Source organism: Papio anubis, chromosome 13 (genome assembly GCF_008728515.1).
Source record: "Papio anubis isolate 15944 chromosome 13, Panubis1.0, whole genome shotgun sequence".
NCBI lineage: Eukaryota > Metazoa > Chordata > Mammalia > Primates > Cercopithecidae > Papio > Papio anubis.
The window spans coordinates 86136424-86151654 of NC_044988.1; the positions used below are offsets into that span (position 1 = coordinate 86136424).

General features: G+C 43.8%; 1 protein-coding gene across 4 annotated transcripts in view; it reads right to left on the reverse strand.

The window, feature by feature from the left end:
• Positions 1-15231, reverse strand: part of ASTN2 (astrotactin 2) — a 1032132-nt gene that overhangs the window by 275084 nt on the left and 741817 nt on the right. For all 4 annotated transcript variants that reach the window (XM_017949334.2, XM_017949333.2, XM_017949331.2 and 1 more), the window contains 3 exons: positions 14771-14895; positions 10397-10501; positions 7908-8087 (listed from right to left, as the gene is read on the reverse strand). In XM_017949334.2, the coding sequence (XP_017804823.2) occupies positions 7908-8087; positions 10397-10501; positions 14771-14895 (410 nt within the window). The remainder of the gene's footprint in view (positions 1-7907; positions 8088-10396; positions 10502-14770; positions 14896-15231) is intronic.

The following is a 15231-nucleotide window of genomic DNA, read 5'->3' on the forward strand; positions in this document are numbered from 1 at the left end:
TTGATCCTGCAAATAACTGCACAGAAGCTAAGGCACAAAGGGAGAGGAAAGGAATAGTTAGCCAACTCCTACCACCATGCTGGGACCCTATCATAGACAAATGCATCCAGGCTGGGATTTTTCACCTAGGATAAAATTAAGGAGTTAAGATTTAGAGGTGACTGCCCTGGGGTCAAGCCGCTAGGAATCAGAAAAGCCACGTTTATCTGAGTTCAAAATCAGTGCTCTCAAATTTTCAACAAAGTGCTTTTAATACACCAGTAGTCTTCATCCTTTCTGGAGTCAGAGAACCCTTTGAGACTGCAAGAAAGCTATGGAGACTTTCATCCCAAATAAACCACAAATGCAGATGAACAACACTTTGCCTATACCACTAAGGCATTTATGACCCTCCAAGGCTCACTCACTCACTCATTTATTTCAATAAACATTACTGAATGCTATCAATATGCCAGGCACTGACTAGCCATTAGCCAAGCAGGCAGGGTCCCTGCCTTCACAGAGCTTACAGTGCAGCAAGAGAGAAAGATGTAAACTGATAAATGTGAACTTACAAACAGGTTATGTGTAGCAAAAGAACATCATTCTAAGAAAATAAAAATGTAGCAAAGGATCCTGACATAGCCTGAGGCTTCTTGAAAGGTTTCCCGAGAAAGTGACATTTGAGTTGGGTGATAGGAATTGATTCAGCAAAAATGGGGGAAAAAAAATCAGCAGAAGGCCAAGTGACAAAAGGATTGCAGCTTGTTCTAGGACTTGAAGGAAAGTCAGTATGACAAAATGGCAGAAAGCACAGAGACACACGGGGCTGAAGAGGTTGGCTGAGGACAGATCAGATCTGTTAGAGCCCTGCGGCCATGGGAAGGAATTTGCAAATTATCCCCATGGCAGTGACAAGGCACCTAGAAGTTTTAATCCAAGGAATAACATGATCGGATCTCTATTTTAGAAACATCCTGTAATGGTTAATTTCATGCGTTAACTTGGCTGGGTTATCAAACTATTCGATCAAATAGTATTCTGGGTATGTATGTGAGGATGAATTTGGAGAGATTAATATTTGAATTGGTAGACTGACTAAGCAGATTGTCCTCCTTAATGTGAGTGGACTTAAACCAGTCAGTTGAAGGCCCCAGTAGAACCAAAAGGTTGACCCTCCTGCCTGAATGTCTTGAGCTAGGACATTGGTCTTTTCCTGCCTCTGGACTCCAATGGAAACATCTTTTCTTGGATCTCAAGCCTGCCAGCCTTCAGACTGGAACTTATAGCATTGGGTCTCCTGGTTCTCAGGGCCTTGGATTCAGACTAGAATTACACCATCTGCTCTCCTAGGTCTCCAGCTTGCTGACTGCAAGATGTTGGACGTTCTCAGCCTCAATAATTATGCTAGCCAATTTATTATAATAAATCTGTATCTATATCACCTATATTTACATATCTATGCCTGTATCTGTATCTATGTATCTACCTCTAAGTCTCTTGCTACATATCCATCCTGTCGGTTCTGTTATCCTGGCTAATACACATCCTCAGTGCTGCCGTGTGGTTAGGATTCACAGTGGCAGGGTAGATGCAGGCAGACCAGGCAGGAGAACAAAGCTGGAGTCCAGACAAGCTATGATGGTGACTTGGAATAGGGTGGCAACAGTGAGATAGAAAAAGTAGGGAAATTTAAGAGTTATTTGAGAATTAAAATTGACAGAACTTGGAATGGTTTGGAAATGGAGGGGAAAATTCAGCAGAAGACCTTCTCAGAAACTAAGGTACAAAGGGAGAGGAAAGGGATAGTTAGCCAACTCCTACCACCATAGACAAATGCAGCCAGGCTGGGATTTTTCACCTAGGATAAAATTAAGGAGTTAAGATTCAGAGGTGACTGCCCTGGGATCAAGTAGTTCGAAGTCAGTGCTCTCAGATCTTGAGAGAGGGTGTTGAGAAGGATTCCTAGGTTTCTGGTTCTGCTTCTAAACAGATGGTGGTGCTTCTCACTAGAACAATAGAAAAGTATTAGGTTGTGTGGAGTGGAGTTTGGGCAGGCAAGAGAACTAGAATGATAGCAAATATCAGAGGAAAGCTTGAGGTTGCAGGTATAAAGTAGGACTCATCAGTGTGAGGATCACAACAGAGATCATGACCATAGAAACAGTCTAGAAAGAGTGGCCCATAAGACAGGCTCCTGTGAAACCTCACTTATAATGATGCAGAAGAGGATGAACCTGCAGAAGAGAGACATGCGACAGTTTGGAGGGGAGGTAGAAAACCATGAAGATCTGGTATCACCGAAACGAATACAGAAAGTGCCTCACACAGGAAGCAGACAACTTTGTCAAAGGCTACTGAAAGGTCAAGAAGATGGAACCTGAAAACTGTCTGCAGGATGTTGAATCACTGAGGAAGTAAACCAAGACCCTGCAGGTCTCAGACCCTAAGAACAACTACGTTCATATCTTGTTGCCATCTTAGAAGCAAGTTCCCTCAGGAAACTGAAGGCTCTGGAGAATTATCCAGCTCTCATCAGCTCCTTGGCCACACCTGTCCTCAAAAGAAGAGGCGACAGTTGAATAATCATTCCCTTCTCCTCCTCCACCCACAACCCCTGAGATGCCTTTTAAACAGCCAAAAACTCCTTTAAAAAGTAGTCCAGGAATGTTTCAGCTGACATTCAAAAGCGCATTGTAATTCAAATGGAAATGCAGAAATGCAATCCCTTGGACAGTCTAGGAAAATTATAATAGAGATAAGACACCTTTTAGAAGTGGCGACATGTATTTATCTGTGGGGATGTTTCTATACCATGGACTCTCCCAATCTAAACTCAGGAGCAGTGCAAGCTTCACACAGAGAATGTCCTTCCACAGGGGTCACCTAGGCAGTACACTTTTAATTGCATAGCATTCTTTGACTTCTAGCCTCTCTTTATCTCTCCATTTCTCTTTGTGGATTTTGGTGTGCCTTTGTCTCTCTCTCTTTGTTTTTCTGTCTCCTTTTCCCCTTCCTCCTTTTCTCTCTCTGCCTTTCTTTTCATCTCTCTCTTGCTCTAGCTCTCTGTCTCTCTCTCTCACATGCACACACAGAATGAGCAATTATTTCACAAACACATATATGTCACCTTCCATAGTCAGTTTCTCTATAAAAAAGAAGCAATTAAAAATTTAGGAAACTTATAATATTGCTAATTCCTGCATCTATCACTATCCTCCCTAAGTAGAGAATTACAGGGGATGATAAAAGTTACAGATTCCTTTTGGTATCTCCCCAGTCCACTTCCGCAACTCCTTCCTTTCACTGGCTCCAAGCCTGTAGCTAAACTCACTGAGGCCCCTCCCAATCCTAGGAAAATCTACCTCTGCCCTTGATCCTGGGTCACAATGATGACAAGGGATGACAGCAAATTAGCAACCCCCACCCCTGCTCACACACATGTGTGCCTGCACGCACATACATACACACAAACATACACACCTGGGAACACAGTAATCGAAGTGGATGTGGCAGCCTTGGGTGGAGGGCACGGGTTGGATCAAGATAATTAGGTCCTCAACTCAGAGCTGGATGGGTCCATCCATTCCTCTATTTTCTTACTCAATCTACACAATGACTTTGCATTTTGCATATGGGAAAACCGATCTTGAAGAATGAACCACTTTGCTCAAGATCACACATCTGGTAAGAGATAGAGCTGGGATTTGAATTGGGGTCCATCTGATTGTAAAACTGTGCTTTAGCTCCAAATGAGAAAGTCTTTATCCGAGGTAGCCACAGGAAGGGTGACTTTATACAGGGAACCCTCATCATGATATAAAACTCATGTTTCATGATCACAGCTAGGGAGAATGTGTGAATATCAAGTCAAAAGGTAAAATGGAGCCCCAGTGAGAAGAAGGTAGCTTTTTTCAAAATACAGGGATATCAAGAGCACAGCAACATGTAGTGAAAGTATTATGCTAGAGCAAGAGACTCAGAAGTTCACACACTGATTGGGGGAATGGCATGGAAGCAGAGGTAATGGCTAAAGAAACCCTAACAGGCTAAACAGCTTCCATACTAATCATACCTGGAACCTGGAGCTTCCAGAGATGACTTTGGCTACTCTAGTTGTGTCCTAAGGCCCAGCTCTTCCTGCATCGGATGAGATTCTACCTTATTGACCTGTTTGATGCTCTAGTCACCTACAGACTACTGGAAAGCTCAGAATTCCCACCTGGTGATATAAAATTCTGCCTTCCTACCTGGAGTTCTTACCAGTGGTTATTGGCATGCCCAGTGCCCCCTCTGGGATCAACATCAAAAACTAGGCCTGTTATTCTAGCTTTTATTTTTGCCCTATTACAGGGAAGAAAATACAGAGGATCCAGACCACCACACTTCCTTTCTGAGTCTAGAATAGACATTACCAACTGATCGTAGTTCCCTTTCTCAATTATCCCAATAACTTGCACACAGTGTTCTAGACAAGCCATTCCCTAGTTGATCAGAATTGGCACATGAAAGCTAGAGACCATAATATGATAGTGACTGGGTATCCCACCCAGCCTGGAAATGTCAGCCCCCTCCCTCTTCCCTGCTGTCTACTAGTGGATTTTTTTTTAAAGTCTGTAACAAAAATGATGAAATATTGGTAGACTAAGGCATGCTGGTAATGAACAACGTAGGAACAGAACCCATATCTTCTTTATTTGGTGCCACAACATCTGACACAAGAAAATACAGAGAAAAAACAGTTGGGAAATGTTCAAAGAATTAATGAATGATAACTATGATTTTATTTGCCCACAGAATGTACCTTTAGAAACACTTAGGGGAATGAGAGTAAACCTCTCACGGGAAATATTTTAATAAGGCACATTCACCCCCATCTCCCTTGGCTTTCCAGTAATTTCCAGTGACTTCCCCAGATCAAAAAAGTGGCCAGGGTCCCATCATTATGAAACCTGGGAAGGCTAGGGCATTTGTTTCTAATGTCCAGGGACAACAGAGCTAGGGCGAAGGAAGCAATGGGCTCAAGTTTGGATTCAAACACCATCTCCTTCAGTAAGAACGGTGGCCCTTTGCCTCTGTAAGTTAAAGTTTCCCTTCTGTAAAGGGAGAAGTGAGCACCCTTGCCTCCTTTGCTTTGTAGGTAGATGAGAAGATCATAGGAAGGCCATCTGCAAACTGTAGAGGGCTGTATAAATGCTCATAGTTGTTATCCATGCCCTATTTGGTCTATTTTCTCCAACCTACTCTACCAAGTTTGGCCCCTCCACTCCTCCTTCCACTAAGAAAGTTAAAAGGACACTTACAGGGATTTTTCTAGTGACATCTGTAGCTCACAGAGAAAACTGAGGGTTGAGCTCACACATGAGCAAGGTATGGAGCGGGGACTAGAATCCTCAGCTGATGCCCACAATTTTTACTTTATTTCAAGCTACTGTTTTCTATGTACCTACTATGTACCAGACATTTTACCTGCATCATCTCATTTTATTCTCCCAAAAGCCAGGCAAGAGAATTACTATCCCTCATTTAACACACGAGGAAACTGAGACTTAGTAATTCCTTTACCTGAGGTTACCTGCCAGGTGTGTATAAAGAGTAGTAGAGACATGAAATATCCTCCACCCCACTTCAGCACCGCACTGTCTCTCCTCCTCTCACAAGCTCTGTCCCCCGAGGTATCAGCTCCCAAGCCCAGATTCATCCTGACCTGTCCAATGTTTAGCAGATGTCAGTGACACACAACTCATGGCTGGGGAGAAAAGGGATACTAGCTATCTTTAAGTCCAAAGACTTCTTTCAACTCTACAGAGGCAAATCCCTAGCTTCTCATCTCCCCATTCCCTAGCATCACTCCCAAATATAAAAAATAAAACCAGAGCATTTGATCTACCATCTAGGTGGTCACAGCAGGTGAAGATGGAGGGGAAGAAACACACAGAATGGTTAAGTTGACCTCACTGTATCCCCTATTCTCTTCTTGGGAGCAAGTATGGATGATGGAAGCAAGAAAAGTGCCTTTGTAGACTAGAAGCCCAGGAAGGAAAACACCAAGTTTACCCTGCAAGTTTGTGGCAAAGCCAGGTCTTGAGGGAGTCCTCCTAGCTGTTGTTTCAGCACTCTTTCTTCCTCCTCTCCCATCTTATTTGTAACAAATTCCATGATCCACCAGACAAGGAATGGGATTTTCAGGAATGAGAAATTCTAAAGTCTGAAGACAGCTAAGCATGGAAAAGGGGTGGGATTTAGAATCAGAGTAGTGTCCCAGGCCCCAAACGTGATATGAAGCAAATTACTTATGTGGCCACAGTGAGCGAAGGTTTTTATAAACATAACCTAATTGTATTACTTCAAAGTCCTGAAGCTTATTGCCCTGCTTAATGATGTGTCACATTATTTGCAGGGTAGCACAATGAGACTTCTATTGATTTAATGCACTTCCTTAAAGACTGTCATTGTTAACAGTCATAAAACGGAGCTATTCCCAGACAACTCAATTATATCCACTGTGCCCATAAACCATCCCTTGCCCCACTCAGTTGCACACAGGAAGCAGAAAGGGGTGAGAACACGACTGGGGATGCAAAGCCTCCAGGGACAAAAGGAAGGGATCTAGAGATTGGGAAGGCAGGTGGACTAGGGTTTTATCCATTCGGGAATGTGCAACTACATAAAAAGCACTAGACAGGGTGTGTAGAGCAATCCCACCTGGTCTTGGCCCTGCCAAGCAGAGCTGTGTGAAAGCTCCCTTCTCCCCTACAGACTTAGTTTCCTCAACTGCAAAACTGGAGTGCTATGCTCAATGAGATCTTTCAGATCTCTCCTGGCTCCCACACTTAGTGGTTTTTTGTTGTGATTGCTTTTGTTCTTGGAGATAGGGTGGCTGAGCTGTATGAAAAGATGCAAGCATGTTTTTAACATTGCTCTTCACCCTTTGCATCAATTGAGAGACTTTCTTTTACAAATAGTTGATAATAATAGTATTAACTATATCAAGAAGCACTTCAGTATAGTTGAAAGAGGGAAAGAACATGGGCTTTTGCGGTCAGCCAGCCTTGGGTTCCAATCCTGACCCTGCTACTTATTAGCTGTGTGTCTACTGGCACTTGATGTGGCATATCTGAGACTCATTTTCTCATGTGTAAAGTGGGAGTGTGAATACACTGACCTATTAAAACACATGTATATACATGTGCGATATTTTTAGCTTTCTCAAAATGCTATTACATATACTGCTTATCTTTAATGTGAGAAGCAGACAAGAATAGCTACTTACATACCCATTTCACAGGAAGGGAAAACTGAGGTGGAAAAGGAAAAACCTTCCCAAGGTGAGTGGGCAGAGACTGGTCTCCTGCACCTGGTCTGAGGAATTCCAATTCTGATAATAGCTGAGAATCAAAGGGAAATGAAATCTGCTGAACCTTCCTGAGGATAAAAGCCTCTCCACAGGACATAATGGAAACCGTCCGCTTGGTCATGAGGCGATTGTTTTTTCCAGAGGAAGGGAGCTCTTCTTGGGAGAGAAGAACCCAAGCTCTTTTTGGGTTCTCCCAAGAAGCCTGGAGAGAAGAAAGCATCAAGAAGACACCAATTGCTGACCCGAACCTGATCCCTGGCAGTTGTTTCAAAGAGAGTATGTGGGAAGCAAAGTACCTGCAGGAGAAGGCAAGGGCTCTGGAGTCTAGAACACTAACTTGAGGCCTCAGAAAATGCCTAACTTGAGAGAATCCTGCAAAAATCATTGTATGATCCCTCACTCTGCCCATGGTGAAACTGAAGCTCAGAGAGAGGCAGGGACTTGCCCAAGGTCACACAGCTTAGATGTGGTAGAGCCAAGATTTAGATCCAAGGCAGCTCAGTTGTTTCCCCAGACACCTTCCCTCTATACCCTGCCTGGCCGCCTCCTCCAGTAGACACTCCGAGCTTACCTTTCTGATACTGGAGCCACAGCTGCTGCTGGACCTTCTTGCTGGGAAAGTGGATGATGCAGGTGAGCTCTGAGCCATAAAGGGCCTCTGCGATGTAGTGGGAGCCATAGTGCTGGATGAAGGACAGCAGCTCCTCCCGACTGCTCTCCTTGGTCAGGATCTTGAGAACGTTAGTGAAGCCTGGACAAGAGAGGAGCATGTGGAGGTGGTCAGATGCGGGAGGCTGGCGGCTAGCAAATTATACAGTGGCAGAGGTTCTTCCCAGCCTGGATTTGGTGCCTTACCCCTCTTTCTCTCCTTCCTCAAGCAGGCACATGACCAAGCTATTCTTCCAGGGGCCTTCCTGAGCTCCTCCCTGCTACTGGACAAAGCCTAGTGACCTTCTCTAGATATTCAAGGTTCCAAGTTCATCTCTCATGAGCCACCCACACTAAGTTTTAGCTCCAGCCAAATTAGTTTTATTATTTATCCTGAATGTGACCTGGAATTTCTATCATTCTGTCTTTCCTTGCATTCTCACTACCCTCAACACACACACACACACACACACACACACATATGCCTGAAATGGCCTCCCTATGTCTTCCTTAAGTCACACCTGTGCTTCAAGGCCCCTGGAAGTCACCTCTCCTCCAAGAAGCCTTTCCCATCATCAGGGACAGGAGTGCCTCCTCTCTGCACTTTCAACATGCACCACCTTAAAGTCAGAAGCTCTACCTTATTTGTCTCCGTATCTGCACATGCATCCTCTCCGCACACCCACCCCAACTGGGTGCACGGCCCAGTGCCTGGAACATAGCAAACACACCAACCACAATTATTACAAGAACAACCAATACTGTGCCACATCAAAGTAAAATGTAAAAGAACAAGCTTCTCTCCAACATTAAAAGTGAGCTCTAATTTGCCAACATTTGATTGACAAAAGGGTTTTCCAGGAGCATCATATTGATTAATTAAAGCAGATGCACCTTTGTACTTCTAATAGGAACATCACAGTCTTATTCACAAGTACAGTATGGGATGTGGGGGGCAGAAAACAGAATTAGGGCTCAAAGAATGGGTGTCTGATGAGAACAACCCCTCTCCATCAACCTGTTAAGTAATGCAACTGGATAATTAATACAGTAGTGTTAATAATATGATGGTTCCTGTTCAGTAATAAAAAACAATACACAGAGATGCCCTGAGGCTCTTATCCAGGCAGACAAAACTGCAATCAAATCCTTGATTCATTCATTCCCTGCTCTGCCACTTACTAGCTGTGTGACCTTGGGCAAGTTATTTAACCTCCCTAACCCTCAGTATACTTATGTGAAGAAAAATGGGATAAATAATGCCTTCCTTGCAGTACTGTTCTGTCATAAGAAATGAAACATTATAAAATGCTTAACAGATGTCAGCAATAATTACTATTTCTACTTTCCAGAGGGTGAAATCCTCCAATTCCCAGGCTATAAGAGCTCCAGTTTGCTGATGAACAAAGTGATATTGAACAAGAAAAGAGAAGAAAAGAACTCATAGATAATTAGAGGACACTCAGACAATAAATCCGTGACAGTGTTATTAGTAAGAGTCAGGGTAGAAAATCCTAGGCCAGGCCTCATTCCAGGTTCTTTCATTCATTCCTTATTTTTCAGTTTTCATTTATTTAAAAAAATTCCTCCATCATACATGAGCACCAACAATCTGCTGCTCTTTGTTAGTTTTGGAGATACTGGAATAAATAAGACCCAAGCCCCGCCCACAGTTCTCAGGTCATAGACAAGATTCTAATATAAATCAAGCACTTGTTAATGTCTTGATATAGATATTCAAGCACCGAGAATTCTGTGAGTTGTTTTGAGGGGAATGGAGAATGGGAGAGGCATCACAGAGTAATATGGCATATGTTCCCAAGACAAAGAGGTCCAGACAGAGGGAACAGTATGGGCAAAGTCACAGTGGCATGAGAGAACATGCACCATTTTGGGCACTATAAATTGCTGCCATCTATTGGAGCTTAAAGTTCATGTGGATACAATGTGGGTGGTACATGTAAAGGGATGGGGGTGTGGGAGTTATATATGATTTTTGTATCGGAGATGGACAGGAAAATAAATTAGCCAGGAGAGAAGGAGAAATTGGTATCTGAGGAGAATTTATAATTCACAAGCTTGAAATACTTCAGAAACATAAATATGACTTAGATGACTGTTTATCCCCACTCTCCTATTCATACTTCCACACCCTACTCAGATACTTTTTCCTCAAGGGAGCCTCTCTAGCTCCCCCAGAATGATTAGCTCCGTCTTCTGTGCCACCGCTTCCCCACTATTGCATTGACCCTATTGTCTGTCAGCCTCCGGTCCACCCACCCTCCCTGGGACTCCTTGATGGAAGAGAGGATGCATCCCATTTCCTCAGCATCCCTAGTGCTCTCATATACCCTGGCACATGCTAGGTCCTTGGGAACAAGTGCTAAATTATTCCAAGTCCGCTGTCCTCACCTGCTGAGAGGGTGATGGTGCTGAGTTTCACACGGTAGAGGTTGCTCCGGACCCGCCACTGCTGCACCATGGGGTAACCCATGGCCTCGTCATACCTGATATCTCCTGGGAGAGGAAATAAGATGGTCACGTGAGCCCAGAATTAAGACGCTTCACACCACAAGGCTCACCCTGCAGCTCTTGGTTCTGGGTAACAGACACCTCTTTGAAGTGCAAGCTTTCATTGGGATTGACAATTTTATGAACCCCACCCTCCAGGCCTCTTCCTGGTCTCTAATCTCAGCTCCACCCCTCATTTTTCTCTCTGCTCTATAGCTTGCAAGTCCCCTTTACCCTACAAGTAAGAGCAACCTCAGATCAGATCTATGTCTTACCTCACCCCATTTGCAACTTGCCACCAGGCACTAGATATCTCAGTGCTTCAGTTTCCACATCGACACTGTAGCTATCTCTAATGCTCTTATTTCATAAGCATGTTGTGAGGCTCAAGTAAGGTACTAGAAGTGGGAGCCTTTTGGTAACCTAGAAATGTTGTGCATGTAGACCATGCGTAAGTAAACTACAGCCTATTTGTTATGTATTGTCTATAGCTGCTTTCACACTATGACAGCAGAGTTGAGCAGTTGCAATACAAACCACCTGCAAAGCCTAACACATTTATTAACTTTCCCTTTATGTTTGCTGACCCCTATGTAGACTATCATTTCTTAACATGGGTTCATAATGGCAACATAGATGTTCATAAGTATTATGTAAAATAGAGGTATACAGAAATAAACTCTATTTCAAGTAAGACTGAGAAACACAGGCAAAACAAAGTTTAGCTGTATAATTTCTCAGCATCTTGATTACATTAGTATGCATGAAGGTAGTGTGCAAACTTCTTTGACCATAAAACCCCTTTCGTATGAAAGGTCTCCTGGAATTCATGTTTTATAGAATACATTTCAGGAAACACAGGTATAAACAAGAAATAAGAAAAGACACAAGGAAGTGTTAGCAAATGATTAACTTTGGGCAGTGGTATATGAAAAATTCTTGTTTTCTGATTTATATTCACCTCTATTTTCTAAATTTTCTACCATAAGCTTTGCAAACTCTTTTTTATAAGCTGAACAAAAATACATTAAAAAGATGCTAGTCACATCAGCAGTTATTATTACTGTTTTTATGTATCCATGCTTTCCTGTGCCTCTGCAAATGGCAGGCACATTTTCTATCCTTTTCTCTTGTCCCCTGGTGAGTAGGCACTTAAAGAGATATTTGATACCAAGATTAAAATGAGAATCTCATTGTAACAAATGATTTCTTCCTGGACATTACTGCAGTATTAAAGTTGTCCATTACTGTCACCTTTTTTTTTTTTTTTCCTCCTTATCCTCCTTAGCCTTTTCAGGAATAAAATAGTTTTTCAGAGGCTTTCATTTCAAAGTAAAATATTCATGATCCCCAAAGATATGTCCACTGGAGCGAGGTTGTTTGTTATAAATACGTCGTCTTTGTTTATCTGCTCTGCCTCTCCCGTCCTTCCTTTGCAGAGGCTGGGGAGAAAAGGAGATTGTGTGGAGGGAGGAAAGGGAGGGCTGTGTTTTTGACTAAGGGCAGAGAAAACGTCTGCACAAGAAGATTCAGACACCAGGGACAAGGCAGTCTCTGCTCCTTCCATTTCTGCTCATTCATGTTCAAAGCAGACTTGGTGGGGGCACTGGCAGCCAAGGCCTCTCTCCAACAGAGGGAGGCAGAATGGTGCAGGCTGCTGAGAGGCAGCTCTTTCACTTGGTGGCATGATGTCCAAATGTAAAAACAAAACAAAACAAAACAAAACAAAAAACTTCTTCTGATTATCAAGTAATTTATAAAACCATCTTCTCACTCCATCCCTCACTTCCTTCCATCCCTGCTCGTTCCTGGATTCAAGCCTGAAAGAAAAGTTTCGCCACTGGAATGGATGTCAGCTTTTTGAGGTCAAGGTCATGTTCTATATTCCTCCCCTTCTACAGAGTCTAGAAGAGAGCCTGGCCTATAGTATCCTCTCAATAAATGCCTATCCACTGACTGCCTAACTCTCACTCTGTTCCTAACCATAAACTCATCCCTGGGTTACTCTGTCGCTGACTCCCATCTTGCCCTCCCCATCCCAGCTCCCTACGTGGGGATTACGGTTGGAATGAAGCTATGTGATGGAGGAAGGAATTTTTCCTGGTAGTAATAGTAATAATAAATATCTTGAAATGCAACAGTTCCCTTTATTAGGAAATCTCCAAAATCCTTGAGTCAAAACAAAGAATCATAACAATTTGAACCACTAATGGATACCCATAGTGTGCCAAGCATTTTATATACATGATCTTTATTTCTCATTAGAATCCTTAAAAAATAATTATCATACCCTATTTTTTTGGCATTGTGTTTTGTTTTGTTTTCTTTGAGACAGAGTTTCGCTCTTGTTGCCCAGGCTGGAGTGCAGTGGCGAGATCTCGGCTCATTGCAACCTCTGCCTCCCGGGTTCAAGTGATTCTCCTGCCTCAGTCTCCTGAGTAGTTGGGATTACAGGCAACTGCCACCATGCCTGGCTAATTCTTTGTATTTTGAGTAGAGATGGGGTTTCATCATGTTGGCCAGGCTGGTCTCAGACTCCTGACCTCAGGTGATCCACCTGTCTTGGACTCCCAAAGTGAGGAGATGACAGGCATAAGCCACTGCGCCCGGACCATACCCTATATTTTAGAGGAATAAACTGAGGCTCAGAGAGGGAAACTGTCCAGGGACATACCAGGATCAATGACAGGTTCAGGGGCCTTTCCATTAAAGCACAGCACTTCCTCACAGACCATGGACATGTCTGCTTTAGGAGGTAGTAAACTCCCCATCACTGGGGGTATCCAAAGAGGGATAACCACTCAGGAAGGATATTATAGACTTGACTCCTCATCAGGAAGGAAGATTAGACTAGATGCCCATGTTAGCTCTGAAATTTTATGATCTTATAAAAAATGAAAATTAAAGAAGGCAGTGAAATTGTTTGTAACATTTTACAAGGTGTCTTTTACATCCATGATTTCATTTGATCTACGTCTGGGTCCCTCTTTGAAATAGCACAGGTCAGGGGTTATGTAACATAGTGGATATGCCAACAGCTTTGGAGTTGAGACCAACTATGTTTAAATCCTGACATGACTATAGACTAGCCACGTGGCCTTGGAGGAGTTCATGACCTAGCTAGCCAATTTAAAGGGGACAATAATGGCCTTGCAGGGTTACATGGTTTAACACATAAAAAGTGCCTGGACCCCAGGACCTCTTAAGCGATGTGGGTCCTCTCCTCCATCTATGCTCTTTCACAGGAAAGGCTCACAGAGGTTAGATGACTCTTTTGAGGTTTCCCAGGCTTGCAAGTGATGGGGAGGGCAGGCAGAGATTTAAACCTAGGTCTGTGACATTGTGGGGTCTTCCCTGGGGGACAATTCCCCTCTCAGTGAGAGAGCTCTAATATCCTTCCCCATGACGATTTCCCCGTGACTATTCTCCCTGGGCTGTGGATAAGGCATGCAACCACAGTATCACAAAGGCAGAGTCAGGACCCTCACATCTTAGGAAATTTCTTAAGAAAAGGGTAGGAGAGGAACTCGGAGCACAAAAAGAGGAAAGAGCACCCTGGGGTTGGACAGAAAATATGGAGTCTCAGGAAAACCTGCAAAAGGCAACTTCCCAGTGGGGAGAGAAAGTGGTTGCAGGGGTGGGGGAGCTGCAAAGTGGAGTCAAAAGGGCAAAAGACCTGGTGCTATAGCACCCAGGGTTTAGTCCTGGCAGATATGCTGTGTGACTTTGGACTGGTCCCTTCTACCTCTCTAAGTATAGATTCCTAATCTATCAAATGGTAAAAATAATACCCACCCAACAGATGGCACAGTGCCCACACACAAAAACGAGCTGTGTAACTCAAGTGCTTTCAAGCAGGAGAGGCTCCTGGTTGGAGAGTTCACTTCTTTGCTTTAGAATGACTTAAAATGAACCAAGAAAAATAAAATACTAAAAGTGGAAAAATACCAGAAAATTGTCAATGAGAATGAAAAGTGTTTTGAGACTCATTCACAGAGGCAAAACTCTCACTGAGAAAAATTGTTCCTGTTCTCAGAGAGGAACCTCCTCTCAAAGATGACTGCAGTCCCAAGTCTGGGGTCTCGGAGAAGTCCCTGGTTCTGCACAGCCAATAGCAGGAGCCCAAGAGGGGCAAGTTCCTTCCCATCCCATTCCTCATGAAGGAGGAGGCTTGATGGAGCCCATCTTGGATCTGCTGAAGACTGATATGCACTAGGTGTGGAAACTAGGTGTGTGGTCAGGAAACCTGGGAAGGGTCTGGCACATGTGTCTTACCAGTGAGCAGTTGGAGGTCCGGGAGGGGCTCGGAGAGGACCCCCCGGCACTGCTCCTCCACCGGCAGCGGGATCACCAACAGCCCGTCGGCCAGCTGGGGAAAGTCCTTGATGAAGTTGTTCTCCCTGTGGAGAGGAGCAGAGAGACTGCCAAATCGAGGAAGTGGAGGCTGCTGGGGGCTGCAGGGCAAGGAGGCAGGATGCTGTAGTCAGAATAAAGACTCATAGTGGGTGGCTTTGCTGTGATGCCTCTGGTTTCCTGAATCCTAGCTCTGAGAACATGGTGCTAACTACAGGTTCCTGAATCAGGCAGGCTGGGGTTCAAATTCTAGCCCCACTGCTTACTTGGCTGTATGACCTCAAGCATGCTACTATTCCTCTCAGAACCTCAGTTTCCTTGTCCATAAAGTGAGACTCAGATCTAAGGGCTGTTGTAAGCACTTAATGGGAACAACCTACCAA